The sequence below is a fragment of the Pan paniscus genome, chromosome 3 (genome assembly GCF_029289425.2).
Source record: "Pan paniscus chromosome 3, NHGRI_mPanPan1-v2.0_pri, whole genome shotgun sequence".
Lineage (NCBI taxonomy): Eukaryota > Metazoa > Chordata > Mammalia > Primates > Hominidae > Pan > Pan paniscus.
Window position 1 is genome coordinate 86,709,325 of NC_073252.2, and position 18,594 is coordinate 86,727,918.

At 39.6% G+C, this 18,594-nt stretch overlaps 1 protein-coding gene across 3 annotated transcripts in view; it reads left to right on the forward strand.

The window, feature by feature from the left end:
• Positions 1–18,594, forward strand: part of HERC3 (HECT and RLD domain containing E3 ubiquitin protein ligase 3) — a 135,884-nt gene that overhangs the window by 113,058 nt on the left and 4,232 nt on the right. For 2 of the 3 annotated variants that reach the window (XM_003811275.5, XM_008963664.5), the window contains one exon: positions 1,042–17,488. In XM_003811275.5, the coding sequence (XP_003811323.1) occupies positions 1,042–1,250 (209 nt within the window). In that variant the 3' untranslated portion in view covers positions 1,251–17,488. The remainder of the gene's footprint in view (positions 1–1,041; positions 17,489–18,594) is intronic. The other variant, XM_063603570.1, reaches the window with a different exon arrangement.

The following is an 18,594-nucleotide window of genomic DNA, read 5'->3' on the forward strand; positions in this document are numbered from 1 at the left end:
AGTGCATAGTATGGAATTTTAGTCATGTAAAATCAAAGCACAGGGTTTGATAGGCAGTCTATTTTGCTTTATAAGTTGGAGCATATATTAGTATTAATGTAGGACTTAACAGGTTCTGCTGCTCACATGGGAGCAAGGATGAGAGGAAGTGGAGATCTTACACAAGAATTCTTAAAAAGAGGGACCACTTCTCCTCTGCCTGGCTGCATTGGCTATTGAGAAGCAGTAGTGGAAGAGCTGAATGACAGGTTAAGGTTTGCCAAGTGAGCTTGTAGGGCTGTGACATTCAAGAGATGCCTGCTCATGGTCCTGGAATTTCCCTAGAAAATGGCACTTTCTGTTCATTAGACTTACAGAAATGTTTGTTAACTCTGGAGATTTTTGGCAAGAAACTTTATGTATCACAGCCTCAGGGAATGGCAGGTTATTTGAAAGTGCTTCTTAACTAATGATTTTCTTATAGTAATTTCCAGCAATTCAACTATGAGAGTGTTGTTCAGCACTAGAAAACAAGGAAAGACAGCTGGCTGTCTTTCTCTGTCTGTCTCCCTCTCTCTCTTTTGCCAAGTCACAGTGCATGTCACAAGAGTGCAATGTCTAACATAATGTTTGGGTCAGCTCTTCGGGTTTAAGAAAAATGGAGACGTGGAAAGGAGAGCAAATAGATCCTAAATGGAATTCCGTAGACAAGGTGGTACAGGCATCAGGCACTTGAGGTGAGAGGAGACCCTGAGGTCAGAGACTTCAGTCTTCTTCTGTTTTCCCCTTAAGATCAGCTCCTCTTTTCCTATGACAGCAATTCCTTCCCTCTTTGATTTTGTGAAATCTAACATTTGTGAGGGCGTACATTTGATTGAGGCCTTTTTTTTTTCTTAATGGCATCTAATTATCATTCCACAGGATGCATATTGGCACATAAATGTAATTGTACTTCTCATGCAAGCCACAGGGTGTCATGCCTTCCTCTCCTGTTGCCAGAAGGATCTCTGAGATCCATTTTCCGTTTGCTTAGCTGCTAATGCCATTTCTCGTTCTCCCCAGTGTTCCTGACAGGCAGCGATCGGATTCCCATCTACGGCATGGCCAGTCTGCAGATTGTCATCCAGTCCACAGCCAGCGGGGAGGAGTACTTGCCGGTGGCCCACACTTGCTACAACCTTCTTGACCTCCCCAAGTACAGCAGCAAAGAGATTCTGAGTGCCCGGCTGACCCAGGCCCTTGACAACTATGAGGGGTTTAGTTTGGCCTGAGGCTTCTCAGCTTGTCCAGTATTTCCCTTCGTTCCTCAGTGTCCACATTGAGGCCTATACAGAAAATCATGGGGAGTGATTTCTATTTTTTTATTGTCTAAGTGGGTTGGGACTTTTAAATACTGAGCCTGGTTGATGTGTTTCTGGGATTGTATAGCAGTAAACAACCTTTTTGAAAAATTAGAGGTTGGGGATGGGGTGAAAAATTGGCCCTTGTATGGGAGGTGTTTTTGTTTTTGTTTTAAACCAAACTACCCAGTATTCCTTGCACTTGTGAATGTGTTGCACTCTGCTGGATGAAATGGCAGTGGATTTTTAAACTTTAATTTCCCAAATGTTTCTCTCAGCCCTGATCTTTTCTCACAGTGCTTCCTTGTCCTTCTCCTAACTTCTCATTCCTCTATAAGAATGATTTAGACTGACCTGTCCTTTTTTATCTGCGCATGCGAGAACATCACCTTCCTCTGTACACTTGGAAATGCCTCTGGCTTGTTGCAGCCCTCCTTTAACCCAAAGGAGGAAAGGACTGCTTCAGAAACTCCCAATTCCAAAAAGCTGAGTCTGGGTCCATTATTTTGGCAGAACTCCTAAGAATTTATGGGAGCCTATATAAACATATCTTGCTTTTAAAAAGTTCTTGAGGGAATAGCAACTTTCCCATGGCTGTGCCTATTTCCTAGACCTTTTAAAAGATGTGCAGAGCAGCTTAGCATTCGTTGCAGCTGAGCCTAATTTTTTCTTGCTCATCCTTGTCCCTTTGACAATAAGGTTAATTGATAGACCCACCACCTCTTGCACTCTCGCTTTTGGAGCAAGTTGCATTAACTATTTTGAGTCTCTATATTGTCCAAGAAAAGTAGAAATAATAAATTTACTTTCCCTTTTTCTATCACCTTATGTCCTCTACCATTTTCTCCTTCCTCCCTTCCCTTATTTTCTCCTTTTCGTACCCTGCGTCCTCCCTGATTTTCCTTTCGTTTCTTCTTTATTTTATCCCATTCTCTGTTACTTGACTCAGTGCTCCCTTCCTCTCCTCTCCTTCTAGTGGATGCATGCAGCCTTTTTTTCAATTTTTATTTAAATTGCAAAATTTTTACTCAGATTTTTTTTCCTCTTCCCTAATTGCTAAGATTTAAGGACGTTCTTTATTATGAAACTTTATCACATTCAAAATGTTTGTTTACAGTGGGATTTTAGGGGGGATGGTGTTTAAATCAAATATATGTATTTTAAAAATAATGACATGCTCAACCTTCCTCATCATGGAGTAAGAAAATTCTACATGATTAAAGAATCCATGTAAGTCTAATTTTAAATTCCTAGTAACTAGAGAAAAGACTTATTTATATAAAATGAAGTATTTATGAACTGTGATAAAGCATCAAATCTTGATGAAGGATTGTAGATTTTTGCTTTTTCTTTTTGTTTTTAAAACTTATTCCAATTGCTAAATTGGTAGTTTTTCAGTCTTTATAAATACAGGATTAAAAATATATATACAGTTATATGAAATGTTTATTTTCTATGTGTGTGCATATAGTTCAATATTATGCAATAAATTTGGTGTTTTAACTTAAAACTATTTCTTATTGTACTTGCAGAATGGATAGCTTGCTTTCAGTAGAAGCATTAGGTCATATACTCAGATAATCTAATAGAAGGTCAGATTTGATTCCTGCATAAGAAAGTAGAGCCAAGTGCTGCAGAAATGGAGAAGAAGGCAGGGGCAAGGAGCAGATGGCATTAAGGAAGAATGAAGTTTTTGAAGGTTGGGATGGACGAAAAGGTGTTTCTCATGGAGAGGGATGCTTTAGCAAAGGCTCAAACATTGGGGCATATTTAGGCAAGAGCCAAGAACAGTTTGAAGGGAACATCAGAGGAAATAGGCAAATAATAGTAAATAATGGTAAGTAAGACTTGGGAGAAAGAAGGTAGATTTGGGGCTGAGGAACTAGCCTAACACCGGAACTTTAGTAGTAGCCAAGTAGGATTTGTTTCAATGTTCAGAACCTGAGGGTGATAAGACCTGAGCCGGGTCTTAAGAAGGAAAATGTGGATGGTCTAAATCTGGAGGTATTGAGGTGGGAAGGACTGAAGCAGAAAGACAGGAGCTGAGACAGCAGTGACAGTGGCAGCAGCAGAACTAGAGAAGAGTGTCTGAGGAGAGGTAGGGGGAGTGAGTGGAGGTGGTAGGAGCCTGCAGGGAGAAGGAGACACTAAAGGTGGATCAGAGACTGGTTCATTTAGTGATTGGTGATTGTTAGGCCATTTAAGCACACCAAAAGTTTGTGAGACACAGCAAAAAAAAAAAAAAAAAGAAAGGATTTTAAGTAAATTGGTAAAGCAAGTAAAATGTATTGTTTTGCCAGATTAAAAAGGTGGTTTAAAGGTGGTAAAGAGAATAGGAGCTTTCCATTAATAAGCTCCATTCAACAAACATTTAATAATCTACATAAGTGCTACATTTGAGGGGTTAAAAACAAACCCCACTACATTTAATTTTGCACAGAAATTGCCAAATTATTTTAACTAACTTTGAGGCCTCAGAATTCTCATCCATGAAATGAGATTGGATCAGATAATTTCTAAGGTTACTTTGAGCTCTAAAATTTTATAATTCCATTACTGAGAGAGTGCCTGAACATAGAGATACCCAATACATATTTCTAAAGATTTGTTGCATGAATGAAATCTTGTGCTGCTTCTAAAACACTATGATTTTTCTAAGATAGTTTCCTTTTCCCCTTCATTACCAGTGCTTTAGAAGACTTAAATCTTCTGCATAGGCATTTCTGGATTTGCCTACCCACCTACCAACCTTCCCTCCCCTGAAAACTTTCAGATGCTTCTTCATTGTTTTAGACATTTACCACTTTAATGAAATTATCTGGCAACTTTATTGTGGTGGGTGGGGATCAATGACAGTGTAATGAGGCAATTAGAAAATTCTGATAGTTCCATCTACTCCATGTGAAAGTCTCTTGATGTTTTATATGGTACTCTTATTAATAATCCCAGAGAGCAGGGGTTGGCAAACTATGGCCCATGGGCTAAAATGGTTTTTACATTTTAAAAGGGTTGAAAACTTTAAAAATGGAAGGATACATGACAGAGACTGGATGGCCTACAATGCCTAACATATTATCTAGCCCTTTACAGAAAAAAACTTACCAATCCTTATGAGACCAGACTTGCAAAAATTACAGTAACAGAGTGAAAAACCTTCTTGAAGTGTTAGGAGGAACTTGAGTCATAATTTGATGTTGAATCAGAGAGAACAACTGTTTGGGCTTATTTGCCTCAGAGGTAAGAAAATCAAGTTTTAACTAAGATTAACCCACAGAAGTAGATATTAATACTAAGGTTTCGACCTAATAATAACTAACCTGTATTAATTGTGTGCAGTGTACCAGACCCATATGAGATCCTGCACCAACATTTGCTATGCACTAACTAGTTTAATTGCCATTACCAGGGTCCTCCTGGCTCTGCTATTTACTAGCTGTTTGACCTTGGGCAGGTTTCTTAACCTATGTCTCATTTTCTTCCTCTTCAAAATGAGAACAGAAATAGTGCCTACCTCATGGAGTTGTTGTGAGGATTAAATGAATTAATGGAAAGCATATAGAATAGCGCTTAGCACATAATAAGCTCTCAGTACTTAGAATTACCGTTATCCCAGTTTTTCACATGAAGGAATTAATTAGAGAAAATAGTTGCTCATTATCACAAAATAGTGGGACCTGGACTTGACCATTAATCTGTGTTACGCCCAGCTGCTAGAGATGGGCAACAAATTGGACTAAGGCTGCTCAGTAGCCAAATAAAAAGGAATGTTGTAATGTGGCAGGTAACTTCTTTGACCACATATCTGCAAAGACATCGCACCGAGTTCCACGTATCTGCAAAGACATCACACTGAATTTTGTTTTGCTGCCAGTGTGCAATTTAGTGATCAGTGCAGTTCTCATGTCATTTGCAGTGGGTCTCAAGTGAAGCTGGAGGTCTCTGTTGGTAGTTAGTAGCCAGGAACCAGGTATGCTTAATGCCTTGCATTGCATAGAACAATTCCTCTTTATCCTGCCCAAGATGCCAGTGGGCACTGCTATGGTCTGAATGTTTGTTTCCCTCTTAAAATTTATGTGTTGAAACCTAGCCCCCAAGATGATGGTATTAGGAGGTGAGGTCTTTGGGAGGTGATTATATCATAAGGGCAGAACCCTCATGAGTGGTATTAGTTCCCTTATAAAAGAGAACCCAGAGAGGTGCCTTGCCCTCCCTACCATGTGAGGACACAGCAAGAAGGCACAATCTGTGAGAAAGTAGGCCCTCGCCAGACACCACCAGTGCTTTGATCTTGGATTTCCCAGCCTCCAGAACTGTGAAAAATGATTTTCTGTTGTAAATTACCTAGTGTTTGGCATTTTGTTATAGTGGCTTGACTGGACTAAGACAGGCCCCTTTGTAAAACACTGAGAGAGGGATGGACTTCATACCCTTTAGGGGATCCTTCTCTGTAGAATTCTTTTTTTCAGAAGACTTTTTTTTTCTTTTATTAATAAGCTTTTTATTTTTGAATACTTTTTTATTGGTACATAGTTGTACGTATTATGGGGTACTTGTGGTATTTTGATACAAGCATACAATGAATGCATAATGATTAAATCTGGGTAATTAAGATATCAAAACATCTATCATTTCTTTTTGTTGGTTACATTCCAAATCTTCTAGCTATTTTTAAACATACAATAAATTATTAACTATAGCCACCCTATTGTGCTATCAAACAATAGAGCTTATTCCATTTAACTGTTATTTTTGTACCCATTAACCAACCTCTTTTTATCCCTCTCCTCCTAGTATTTGCCCAGCCTCTGGTAACTATGATTCTATTCTCTACCTCCATGAGAGCAAATTTCTTAGCTCCCACATGTGAATGAGAACATGCAATATTTGTCTTTCTGTGCCTGGCTTATTTCAGTTAACATCGTGACCTCCAGTTCCATCCATGTTGCTGCAAATGGTAAGATTTCATTCTTTTTTCATGACTGAATAATATTCCCTCATGTTTATAGACCACATTTTCTTTATCCATTCATCTGTTGATGGATACTTAGGTTGAGTCTATATCGTGGTTATTGTGAACAGTGCTGCAACAAACTTGGGAATGCAGATGTCTCTTTGACATACTGATTTCCTTTCAAATTTTGGGCATATACGCAGTAGTGGGATTGCTGGATCATATAGTAGATCTATTTTTAGTTTTTTGAGGAATCTCCATACTGTTTTCTATACTGGCACTAATTTACATTCCCACCAAAGGGTGTGAGCATTCCCCTTTCTCTGCATTCCTGCCAGTGTCTGTTATTTTTTGTCTTTTAGATAACAGCCATTTTAACAAGGATGAGATGGTATCTCACTGTGGTTTTGATTTTCATTTCCCTCATTATTAGTGATATTGAGTATTTTTTCAAATACCTGTTGGCTATTTATATGTCTTCTTTTGAGAAATGTCTATTTAGATCATTTGCCCATTTCTAAATCACATTTTTTTTTACTCTTGAATTGTTTGAGTTCTTTATACATTCTGGTTAATCTTTTATTGGATAGACAGTTTGCAAATATCTCCTCCCATTCTGTAGGTTGTATCTTTACTCTGTTGATTGTTCCCACTCCTGTGCAGAAGCTTTTTAGCTTTATGTAATCATATTTATCTATTCTTGCTGTTGCTACCTGTGCTTTTGAGGTCTTACCCAAAAATCTTTGCTCAGACCAGTGTCCTGAAGCATTTCCCCAATGTTTTTCTTCTAGTAGTTTTATATAACAGTTTCAGGTCTTAATTTCATCAATTTCGATTTGTTTTTTATACATAGTGAGAGGTATGGAATCTAGTTTCATTCTTCTGCATATGGATATCCAGTTTTCTCAGCACCAGTTATTGAAGAGGCTGTCCTTTTTCTAATGTATGTTCTTGGCACCGTTGTCAAAAATGACTTGGTTGTAAACATGTGAATTTATTTCTGGGTTCTCTATTCTGTTCTATCGGTCTATGTATGTGCCTGTTTTCATGCCAGTACCATGTTGTTCTGGTTCGTATGGCTTTGTAGTTTTTTTTTTTGAGACGGAGTCTCGCTCTGTCACCCAGGCTGGAGTGCAGTGGCATTATCTTGGCTCACTGCAAGCTCCACCTCCTGGGTTCATGCCATTCTTCTGCCTCAGCCTCCCAAATAGCTGGGACTACAGGCGCCTGCCACCATACCCAGCTAATTTTTGTATTTTTAGTAGAGACAGGGTTTCACCGTGTTGGCCAAGATGGTCTCGATCTCCTGACCACATGATCCGCCCGCCTCGGCCTCCCAAAGTGCTGGGATTACAGGCATGAGCCACCGCGCCCTGCCTGTAGTATATTTTTAAGTCAGGTAATGTGATGCCTTCAGCTTTTTTTTCTCAGGGTTGCTTTGGCTATTAGGAGTCTTTTGTGATACATACGAATTTTAGGATAGTTTTTTTTTATTTCTGTGAAGAATTTTATTGGTATTTTAATAGGGCTTGCATTGAATCTGTAGATTGCCATGGGTACTATAGATATTTAACAGTATTAGCTCTTTCAATCCATGAGCATGGGAAATCTTTCCATTTATTTTTGTCTTCTTCCATTTCTTTCATCAGTGTTTTATGTTTTCATTATAGAGATCCCTCACTTTGGTTAAATTTATTCCTGGGTATTTAATTTTTTGTAGCTATTGTAAATAGGATTGTTTTCTTGATTTTTCAAATTGTTAGCTATTGGTGTATAGAAATGCTACTGATTTTTGTATGTTGATTTTGTATCCTGTAACTGTACTGAATTTTTCAGTTCTAATAGTTTTTGGTGGAGTCTTTATATTTTTCTAAATATGAGATCATGTTGCCTGTGAACAAGGATACATGTTCTTGCCTGTGAGAGGAAGAACAAGGCTTCTTCCTCTCCAATTTGGATGCCGCTTCTTTCTTGCCTAATTGCCCTGGCTAGGACTTCTAGTACTGTGTTGAATAAAAGTGGTGAAAGTGGGCATCTTTATCTTCTTCCAGATCTTTGAGGAAATGTTTTCAGTTTTCCTCTTATTATGGAGACAGAGTCTTGCTCTGTCACCCAGGCTAGAGTCTGGTGGTTGGTATGATCTTGTTTCACTGCAACCTCTGCCTCCTGGGCTCAAGCAATCCTCCCATCTCAGCCTTCTGAGTAGCTGGGACTACAGCTGTGAGCCACCCCAACACCCAGCTAATTTTTGTATTTTTTGTAGAGACAGGATTTTGCCACATATATGGGCTTTATTGTTTTAAAGTATGTTCCTTGTATACCTAGTTTTTTGAGAGTTTTTATTATGAAGGGATGTTGAATTTTAGTGAATACTTTATTCAGCACCTGTTGAAATGATTTTATGGTTTTTCTTGATTCTGTTAATGTGATGTATTGCGTTTATAGATTTGTGTATGTTATCCTTGTATCCTTGGGATGAATCTTACTTGATCATGTGAGATCTTTCTAATGTGTTGTTGAATTTAGTTTGCTTGTATTTTCTTGAGGATTTTTTGCATCTATGTTCATCAGAGATATCAGATCGTTTTTTTGTTATATCCTTGTCTGGTTTGGATATCAGGGTAATGCTGGCCTCATAGAAGTATTCCCTTCTCTTTAATTCTCTAGAATAGTTTGGATAGAAATGGTATTAGCTCTTCTTTAAATGTTTGGTAGGATTCAACAGTGAATCTGTCAGGTTCTGGGTTTTTTTGTGTTGTTTTGATTTGTTTTTTTTGATGGGAAGATTTATTACTGGTTCAATCTTGTTACTCATTGTTGGTCTTACAGGTTTCGTATTTCTGCATAGTTCAATCCTGGTAGGTTGTATGTATTTAGGAATTTATCTTTTTTTCCTAGGTTTTCTAATTTGTTGTCATATAGTTCATAATGGTCCTAATGATTCTTTGTATTTTTGTGGTATAAGTTGTAATGTCTTCTTTTTTTTTCTCTGATTTTATTTATTTGGGCCTTCTCGCTTTTTTTCTTAAATAGTCTACATAATGGTGTGTTGATTTTGCTTATTTTTTTAAAAAAACAACTTTTGTTCTTCTGTATTTTTTTTAGTCTCAATTTATTTCTGCTCTGATCTTTATTATTTCTTTCCTTCTACTAATTTTGGGTTTGGTTTGTTCTTGCTTTTCTGTTTCCTTGAGATGCATGGTTAGATTGTTTATTTGAAATGCTTCTATTTTTTGATGGAGGTGTTTATTCCTATAAACTTCCCCATTAGAACTGTTTTTGCTGTATCACATAGGTTTTGGTATGTTGTGCTTACATTTTCATTTGTCACAAGGAATTTTTAGATTTCCTTTTAAATTTCTTCATAGACCCATTGATTGTTCAGAAGCATGTTAATTTTCATGAATTTGTACAGTATCCAACATTATTTCTGTTATTGATTTCTGGTTTTATTCCATTGTGGTCAGAAAAGATACTTGATATGATTTCAACTTTTAAAACTTTGTTGGCCGGGCGTGGTGGCTCACGCCTGTAATCCCAACACTTTGGGAGGCCGAGGTGGGCGGATCACAGTCAGGAGATCGAGACCATCCTGGCTAACACGGTGAAACCCCGTCTCTAGTAAAAATGCAAAAAATTAGCCAGGTGTGGTGGCAGGCGTCTGTAGTCCCAGCTACTCGGGAGGCTGAGGCAGGAGAATGGAGTGAACCCGGGAGGTGGAGCTTGCAGTGAGCCGAGATCGTGCCACCGCACTCCAGCCTGGTCAACAGAGCGAGACTCCATCTCAAAAAAATAAATAAATAAATAAATAAAAATAAAAATTTGTTAAGAATTGGGTCTGTCTTGGAGAATGTTCCATTTGCTTTTGAGAAAAATATGTATTCTGCAGCTGTTCGATGGAGTGTTCCATAAGTGTCTATTAGGTCTGTTTGATCTGAAATGCGATTTAACTCCAATGTTCCTTGTTAATTTTCTGTCAGAATTACCTGCCCATTGCTGAAAGTGAGTTATTGAAGTCCTCTATTATTGTATTGCATTCAGTTTCTCCCTTTAGGTTTATTAATATTGGTATTATATATTTGGGTGCACTGGTGTTGGATACATATTACAATTGTTACATCCTCTTGCTGAATTGACCCCTTTATCATTATAAAGGGATCCTTTTTGTCTTTTTTTTTTTAATCATTCTTAATCTGATATAATTGTAGCTACTCCTGCTCTTTTTTGGTTTTCATTTGCATGGAATATCTTTTTCTATATCTTCACTTTCAGTCTGGGTGTCTTTATAGGTGAAGTGAGTTTCTTATAGACAGCATAGACTTTGGTCTTGTATTTTTTTAAAAAAATCCATTCAGCCTCTGGATGTCTTTTAGTTTAAGAATTTAATCCCTTTATAGTCAAGACTATTATTGATAGTTAAGGGTTTACTACTGCCATTTTGTTACTTGTTTCTAGGTTGTTTTGTAGATCCTTTCTTCTGTTTTTCCTTTCCTCCTATATTTCTTTGTGATTAAGTGATTTCCTCTAGTAACGTGTTTTGATTCTATGCTCTTTATTTTTAGCACATCTATTATAGGTTTTTGCTTTGTGGTTACCAAGAGGCTTACAAAAACATCTAAGAATTGTAACAGGTTATTTTAAACTGATAATGATTTAACTTTTATTACAAGGAAAACTATGAAAAATAAACTCTAGTCTAATCCACCCCCCACATTTTGACTTTTTGTTAAAAAATTTACATGTTTTTATATTGCCTATCCTTAACCAATTTGTACAGTTATTATTGTTTTTAATAGTTTTGTCTTTTAGTTTTCAGACTTGTGATATAAGCGGTTTACTTTCCACATTTACAGTATTATTCTGATTTTGTCTGTTTTATTACTTTTACCAGTGAGTTTTATACCTTCAGATGTCTTGTTTATTACTTTTTTTTTTTTTAATAGAGATGGGATTTTGCTATGTTGGCCATGCTGGTCTTAAACTCTTGGCCTCAAGTGATCCGCCCACCTCAGCCTCCCAAAGTGCTGGGATTACAGGTATGAGCCACCATATCCAGCTAGATGTTTTCCTATTACATGTTAGCACCCATTATATTCAGATTGCAGAACTCTGTTTAGCATTTCTTATAAAATGGGTATGGTGTTGATTAATTCCCTCAGCTTTTGTATGTATGTTTGTGTTTCTTATCCTTTGTGTTTTAAGGATAGCTTTGCTGGGTAGGGTATTCTTGGTTGACATTTTCTTCAGCACTTTGAATATAACATCATGCCCTTTCCTGGCCTGTAGGGTTTCCACTGAGAAGTCTGCTGAAAGCTGTATTGGATGTGATATGTTTCTTTTATCTTGCTGATTGGAGTTTTTTTCTCTTTGTCTTTGATTTCTGCTAATTTGATTATGATGCGCCTTGGGGAGAATTCCTCTTTCATTTGAATTTGATTGGTGACTTCTCAGCTTCTGTACCTGGATGCTGTTCGTCTTTCTCTAAATTTGGGAAATTTTCAGCCATTCATTCTTTAAATATACTTTCTAGGCCTTTTTTTTCCTTGTCTGCTGTGGGAATTCCAATTACATGGAGGTTCATACACTTGATGGTGTAACATAATTTTTTGTAGGCCTTCTTCACTGTTTTCATTCTCTTTTCTGTTTACTCCTCTGACTGGGTAATTTCATATGTTCTGGCTTAAAGCTTGCTAATTATTTCCTCTGTTTAATCAAGTCTGCCGTTAAAGCTTTCTCAGGAGTTTTTCAGTTCAGTTATTGTATTCTTAGTTTTAGGATTTCTCTTTGATTTCTTTTAATTTTTTCTATTTCTTTGTCATTGTCTCTTTTTGTTTCCGGATTGTTTTTCAAATTTCACTTCCCATTCTGGGGAGGACTTATATTGAGCACCGGAACTAAACGACTGTACTGGAATGAACTTGTTGCCCTGTTGTCATTTCCAGTCTCGCAAGGCACAGTGAATATCAAAAATTAAATGACGTTCTGGAACTAAATTGCTGCCTTGCCATTGTTTCCTTGTCTGGGGAAGACTTATAGCAAATACCAGAGTTTAAATGCTGCCCTGAAACAACACTGCTGCCCTGCCGTTGTTTTCCAGTCTGGGGAAGACTTAAATGGGCACTGGAACTTAATCTCGACCTTTTAGTTGTTTCTGAGCTAGAGGAAGGCTCCACTCACGCACCTGGGATTTGTGGAAAACCCAGCTGGGGATTTGGGCCTTCCTCTGGATTGTGCCCCTGAGGCACTATGGTCCTGGCCAGTTTGTTTAACTTGGCATCCCCACCGATCAGAGTGCTGAGATCAGCTTTCTGTGATGAACACCCAGGTCATTGTTTCCAGCTCACCCCAAGTAGTTAAGCTTTCCTGACACTCCCAATGGTTCTGATCAAATAGGACCAGAATGGACTTCGCATGAAGATTCCTAGACCAGTGGGGAGATCGAATATTCACCTCCAATTCCCTCCTTCACTAGCAACCATGGGTCTAGGGAAAATCTCTGTGAGTGGTACTATGCCAGCTTAGGGGAAGGGGTGGCACAGTGTTAAATGACTGTTCATCCTACCTGTCATGGCTTCTCTCAATTCTGTGTGCCTTGGTGGTTTCTCTGCTTCCCCTCTGAGTTCTGGTATATTCATGGTGGTATTCTTGTCATTGAATGGTTTCTAATTGTATTTTTGTCAGGGACGTGATGCTGGGGGATTGTCTGTTCCACCATCTTGCTAATATCACTCTGAAACTCTATTTTTGAATAATTTTAGATCTATAGAAAAGTAGCAGAAATAATACAGAGTTATTTGATTTTTCACTCAGTATCCCCAAATGTTAACATAGCACCATGGTATAGTTATCAAACCAAGGAACCAATATTGGGAAATTACTATTCATGAAACTTCACTCTTTTTTTTTGATTTTACCAGGTTTTCCACTGATGTCTGTCCCAAGGTCTGATTGAGGATCCCACAGTGCATGTATTTCAACAGGCTTTCAGTAAATATTGGGATTCCAGGCTTTGTCTCTGGCTAGATATGAGAGTACAAATCCTCTGTGCCCCTCCACCTCCCCAGACAGTCATGCTGTACAATCTTGGGACATAGGGTAAAGTGAAGGGCCTCTTCGGGCAGGCAGGTAAGTCATCAGGCCACTCCATGGGCCCTGGGAGACCATCAGCACACAGTTGGGCCCTTCCTCAGCAAGCAGCTCTGTGTTCTCAGCAGTAGGAATGAGTAAGCATTGAGGCCTCAATAGTTGGCAAAAAGCAGATCTTCCTGTGGGAAAAATACTTTGAATAAGGAAGAAAAAGGAGATTTGTATTATATAAGTTTGGCTGTCTCTAATTTAAAGAAAGTTAAACTTTATTGCACAACGACTACTAGTTCTTTCTTCTTCTTCTTCCTTCTCCTCCTCTTCCTTCTCCTTTTTCTCCTGTCTCCTCCTACTTTTCCTTGTCCTTTTTCTCCTCCTCCTTCTCCTTCCCTTCTCCTCCTCTTTTTCTCCTCCTCCTCCTTCTTCTTTCCCTTCTCCTTCTTCTCCTCCTCCTTCTCCCCCCCTTCTCTTTCTCCTCCTCCTTCTCCTTCTCTTTCTTCTCCTCCTCCTCCTTCTCTTCTCCTCTCCTCCTCCTCCTTTTTTCTTCTCCTCCTTCTCCTCCTTCTTCTCTTCCTTCTCATTCTTCCCCTTCTTCTTTTCCTTCGTTTCCTCCCCCCCCTCCACCTCCTCTCAAATTTAGTTTTCCACGGAATCCCCCGTCCTTTGGAAATTTTTTTTTTTGCTTAGTATCTGTTTATTTCTCCCAGAATCATAGTTTGGAATTAATGGACACATAGTAGTTAATCAGATGATAGAGATTAAAGTGAAGGGAGGCATACACTGGAATAGCAAAATATGTTTGCAGTGAAACCCAATGAATAGAATACTTCATGTTAGGGTGAAGTATTGGAGGAAAAACAAATACTTTCATTAAAATCAAAGCTACTCTTCAGAATTTCATTATTTTCTTTTAATGAGAAATGTGTGTGTTGGTCGTCTTGTCGTCTTTGACTCTTAAAATGTAACCAAGCAAATTTTAAACTATATCTCTAAAGTGCCTAAGTGTGATGCCTACGTTACCTTTAACTTAACTTCGTTAGTGGCAGAGGTTCCATGAGTTATGAGTACTCTGCTCTGTGAATGTCTCCATTTTTGAGGTGCCTTTGTGGAGTATTGATAGGGACCATTCCTGGGCTCCACTTACAGACTTCTGTTGGGGAACAGGATCTCACAAAGCAGAACAGGAGTTTGTGATAAGGAAGAGGACAAAGAGAGCAGGTCCTTGTGTTCTTCAAAAACGGTGAACATTATCCTACTGATTTTGGACCAAGGCAGTTCTCCAGTGGGAAGTGACACAGAACCTACCACAGTGCCTTCCAATCCAGGTTTTTGGTAATGAGTGATGAATGAATCCCATGAGAGCAGAGCCCCATGGAGCGGGTGGCAAATGTTGCTCTCTGACTACAGTTCTCTCCTTAGGGATGCTAACACAGACTGCCTCAGATGCAGGCAGGGCTGCTTGTCCACACTGATCAGGCATGGATTTGCATTAACATCTGTAGTGCCCTTTACTTGTGCAGTGAGATACTGGGATATACAACAGAATAGGTGCTGGAAGAGGCATCCACTACAGTGTGGGCAGACTCTTTGGATCTGTATTAATAACAGCCTCTCCCATGGATTAGCTAGTCCAGGCTTTGGTGCTTTATTTCCTCCCAAAATAATGGAGTGTGTACTCCTTAGTTATGTGTAGCACCAAGAAAATTAATCCAGATGTCATCTTTTTTTTTTCCCCCTCCAGCGTGGCTGGATACTTGGCAGGGCACACAATCACATGGTCTTCAGATCTTCTAAAAGCTGATTTTCCTGGGCCTAATCCCATGAGAGTTGGAGACAGTCTATGATAATTACTGATTCAGCTCCTGCTGGTGTTGAACTTACTGAGAAACTTAAACAAGAATTAAAATACACACCCACACACCCTCAGATGGAGCCAAACACTAAACCAGATTAGTCTTTCGTGGTCACCTTTTCTTCAGGATTAGGAGGATCAGAAAGCAAGAGCAGATTCTGAAACACTGTAACCCCATTCCCTACTGGGTCATAAGAGGCTGGTGTTCTTGAGGACGAAGGTCGGCAGCAGGTGCCAACTAGGTACTGGCTTCTGGTCCCCACAGAGCTGACCTGCCACAGCCCAAGCGTCTTGTTTTGGTTAAAAAATGAGTCTCTTGGCCTTTCATGCCTGGGCGTTCTCCGGAACTCAGATGTTTGTGAACCAGGTTCAGGGACTCTCAAGTTCAAGTCACTGGCAGATTGGAGAAAAGACCTAGAAGTTCTAAGTGTCTGAGGTAATGAGAGGAGGGATGCAAAGCCTCATTCAATGAGACTGCAAAGTCACCTGAATGGGAAAGCTTGCCCTATTGCTGGCCTCGGCAATGGCACCTTCAGGTTGTCCCCTGTACGGGTTGATGAGGGAGTGGAGGACCCCAGGTCCCTTCTTAATGTCAGCCTTGGCCACAGGTTTCGATGAAATTTAGTATGTTGATTAGGAGCTGCCAAAATCAGAGCAACTCCCCTCCCAAGGGGACGTTTAGTTTTCAGTTGTTAAAAATACACCCTGAGACAGAAATTTTGGGACACTTAAGTGACTTTGAAATCCATCCAAAGGTTACTCTGTTCCTTCACTCCACACAGCTCAGGCATTTCCATGTTGGTCTCAGCTGCCATCTCAATGGTTTATTCTTTTTACATGTTGGAGCAGATCTGGACCTCCCAAAATGTTTTGGGGAGAAGTGGGCTTAGAGGGGTTTTCCCTGCTCTGTGAGAGAAGGAATTTAGCAAGGATTAATTTTTCTAAGAAGGTGGCACAAGTTTTGATGTGATTTGCTGGAAAATAGTAATAGTCACAATTTATCTTATTCCCCCAAGAGAATGGGATGATGTTCCCATGGAACTTTGCTCATCCTGCTAGCAATAACTTGTATTCTCTTTCTGATTCACACAAACAAGGATCAGAGGGTGATGGTGGGGGAAATGATACCAGGAAATACAGTTCGTTTTTTGCAGGGATTCAGAATGTGTTGCTGGACTTCAAGATAGGAAGAATCTTTGCCTTGATGGCTGATGACAGTAACCACCCCACCTACCATCATCTATTAAGGATTTACTGTGTGGTCACTTTACAGTCATCCAAGTAAATTTTCATAATCACCTGATTACATGGGTACCGCTTTTCAGAAAAAGAAACAGATTTCTGGAGGGTAAGTAACCCAAATCGTACAGCTGAGCCATCTGTCTGCATCTCAAGCATTGAGGCAGCATTCGGCCTCCGAGGGTGTTGTCAAATGTGCTGGTCTCTGTTAACTCAGGGTTTTGGATTAATGGGTGGAGCTGCTCATTTTCACAAACACCCAGGATGCAGTCTGCACCCTCTATTTAAAGTGAGGTCCCTGGACGAGCAACACGGCAGCACCTGGCTGCTTGTCAGCAATGCAGAACATCAGGCACTCCCTGGAGCTACAGCACAAGATCCCTAGGCAGGCGCATGTGCATCCAAGTTTGAGCCACACTGCTTTCTGCCACTACGGAGGAATGTATCCTTTACTCTCTCCCTCCCCTTCGTCTCATCTTGTCTGGTAATTTTAAATTATTTAAAAGTTATAGAAAATCATAGTGCCTCAAAATGGCTTACCAAGAAATACTCAAAGCTGTAGGATCAGAAGCTTGACATGAAGATTTCTGTGCATCTTTGAATTGCTTTACAGAAATTAAAGAAAAATCCAGACATCTAAAAGATTATAATTTCAGAATTCATAGTAACATGGGGATCTTCTTGGTGTCAGAACTGAGTTCTTGCTGAGGTTTGCATTGGGCCCTGTCTCCGGGCAGCTGCAGCATAACACGGAGTCACCCTTGCTGTCTAAGCCTTGTGGCTGGAGGGGAAGAGTGAGGACCAAGCTGTCAACAATCCCAGACCTGCCAAGCCCCATTTGTCTGTGTGCCTGCCAGGATTCTAAGACTGCATTTGGGAATTTTGACTTTTACTGAATGTGAAATTCTGTGTATATATAGCCTTGGTGAGCTGACCCAGTCAGGGATGACTCTGATGTACTTTGTCTTACAGGATTCAGAATCCATGGCTGGAAGAGGTAGTAAGGCCATTGGGAGGGGTCTCCATTCTGAAATTTCCATTCAGGTACTTCACAGTTCTGCAAATTATGATAGGATTAGAAGTGAAGACATTGTTGGGGGGTTCAGAGGACATCAGGCTTTGTACTAGGCTGTGGAACCTGGTGTACTTGGGCTTGTGTAACTTTCTGGTCCCTCAAAAGAGGCAACATCAGAAGATTAAAGAAAGTGAGAATCACTAAATATAGCTTGTCATTTCTGCCCAAATTTTATTACTTGAGCCCAGAGTTACCAAAATTATTCAGGGTGAGCTTCAGTTTTGGCAGGACAGCATTAACTTGCATCTGTGTTAGCAGTATTGCATCTTTGTACTCGGAAGTCAGACAGATCTGAGTTTGAATCCTTGTTTTAGCACTAGGACCTTATTCCAGCCTTTTTTATTTTTTAATTTCAGGCTTAGCATATTTCTAATGGTTACTTTCTGTCACTTATAGAATGTGTAGCAGCACATGAAGGACACTGCATGCCTACCCACCATGGCAGCTTTGTGTCCCCAGCTGTCAGGTGAGGCATGGAGCTCCTGCTGCCGAACTCTCCAGGCTATTCGAGGCCTGAGCGAGGAGGGCACACTTGGCCAGGGATAGGAAGGAACAGGCAGTGCAAAGGGTGAGGTGCTCCCTCCACACGACTGAAATGTGTGTTTCTGCAAGTCTCTCAGTTCTCTGGTGGCCTTACTAGTTTCAGAATAGTAAATGGCTAATGTATTTATTCATGATGGCCTCATTGGCTTGGGAGATGTACTTAATTTTTAAAAATTTGCTTTAATTCCCTCATTTCTGCACTTCTCCAGTGCTTTCTATGAATTTTTTAAAGGCAACTGAGCCATGAGAGCACAAGCCCATTTTTCTAGCTGCAAAACGGACATGCCTGAAGTGTATGCTCAGCTCGCATCACCTTCCAGTGCCCTGCCTGAAGCTAGAACAACAAAACTTAATCCTCAGGAGGCTTCTGAGGGGCTCCAGGGAGTCACAGGATTACTTAAAGAAGGGAAAGGTCAGACCCTGATCCTGATGCCACTGTCAAAAATTCTAGCACTTTCATAGTTTAAAATATTTTACATTTATACAAAATAGTCATGTATAAAATGTTTTTTGTTCAGTTTACATTTTTAAA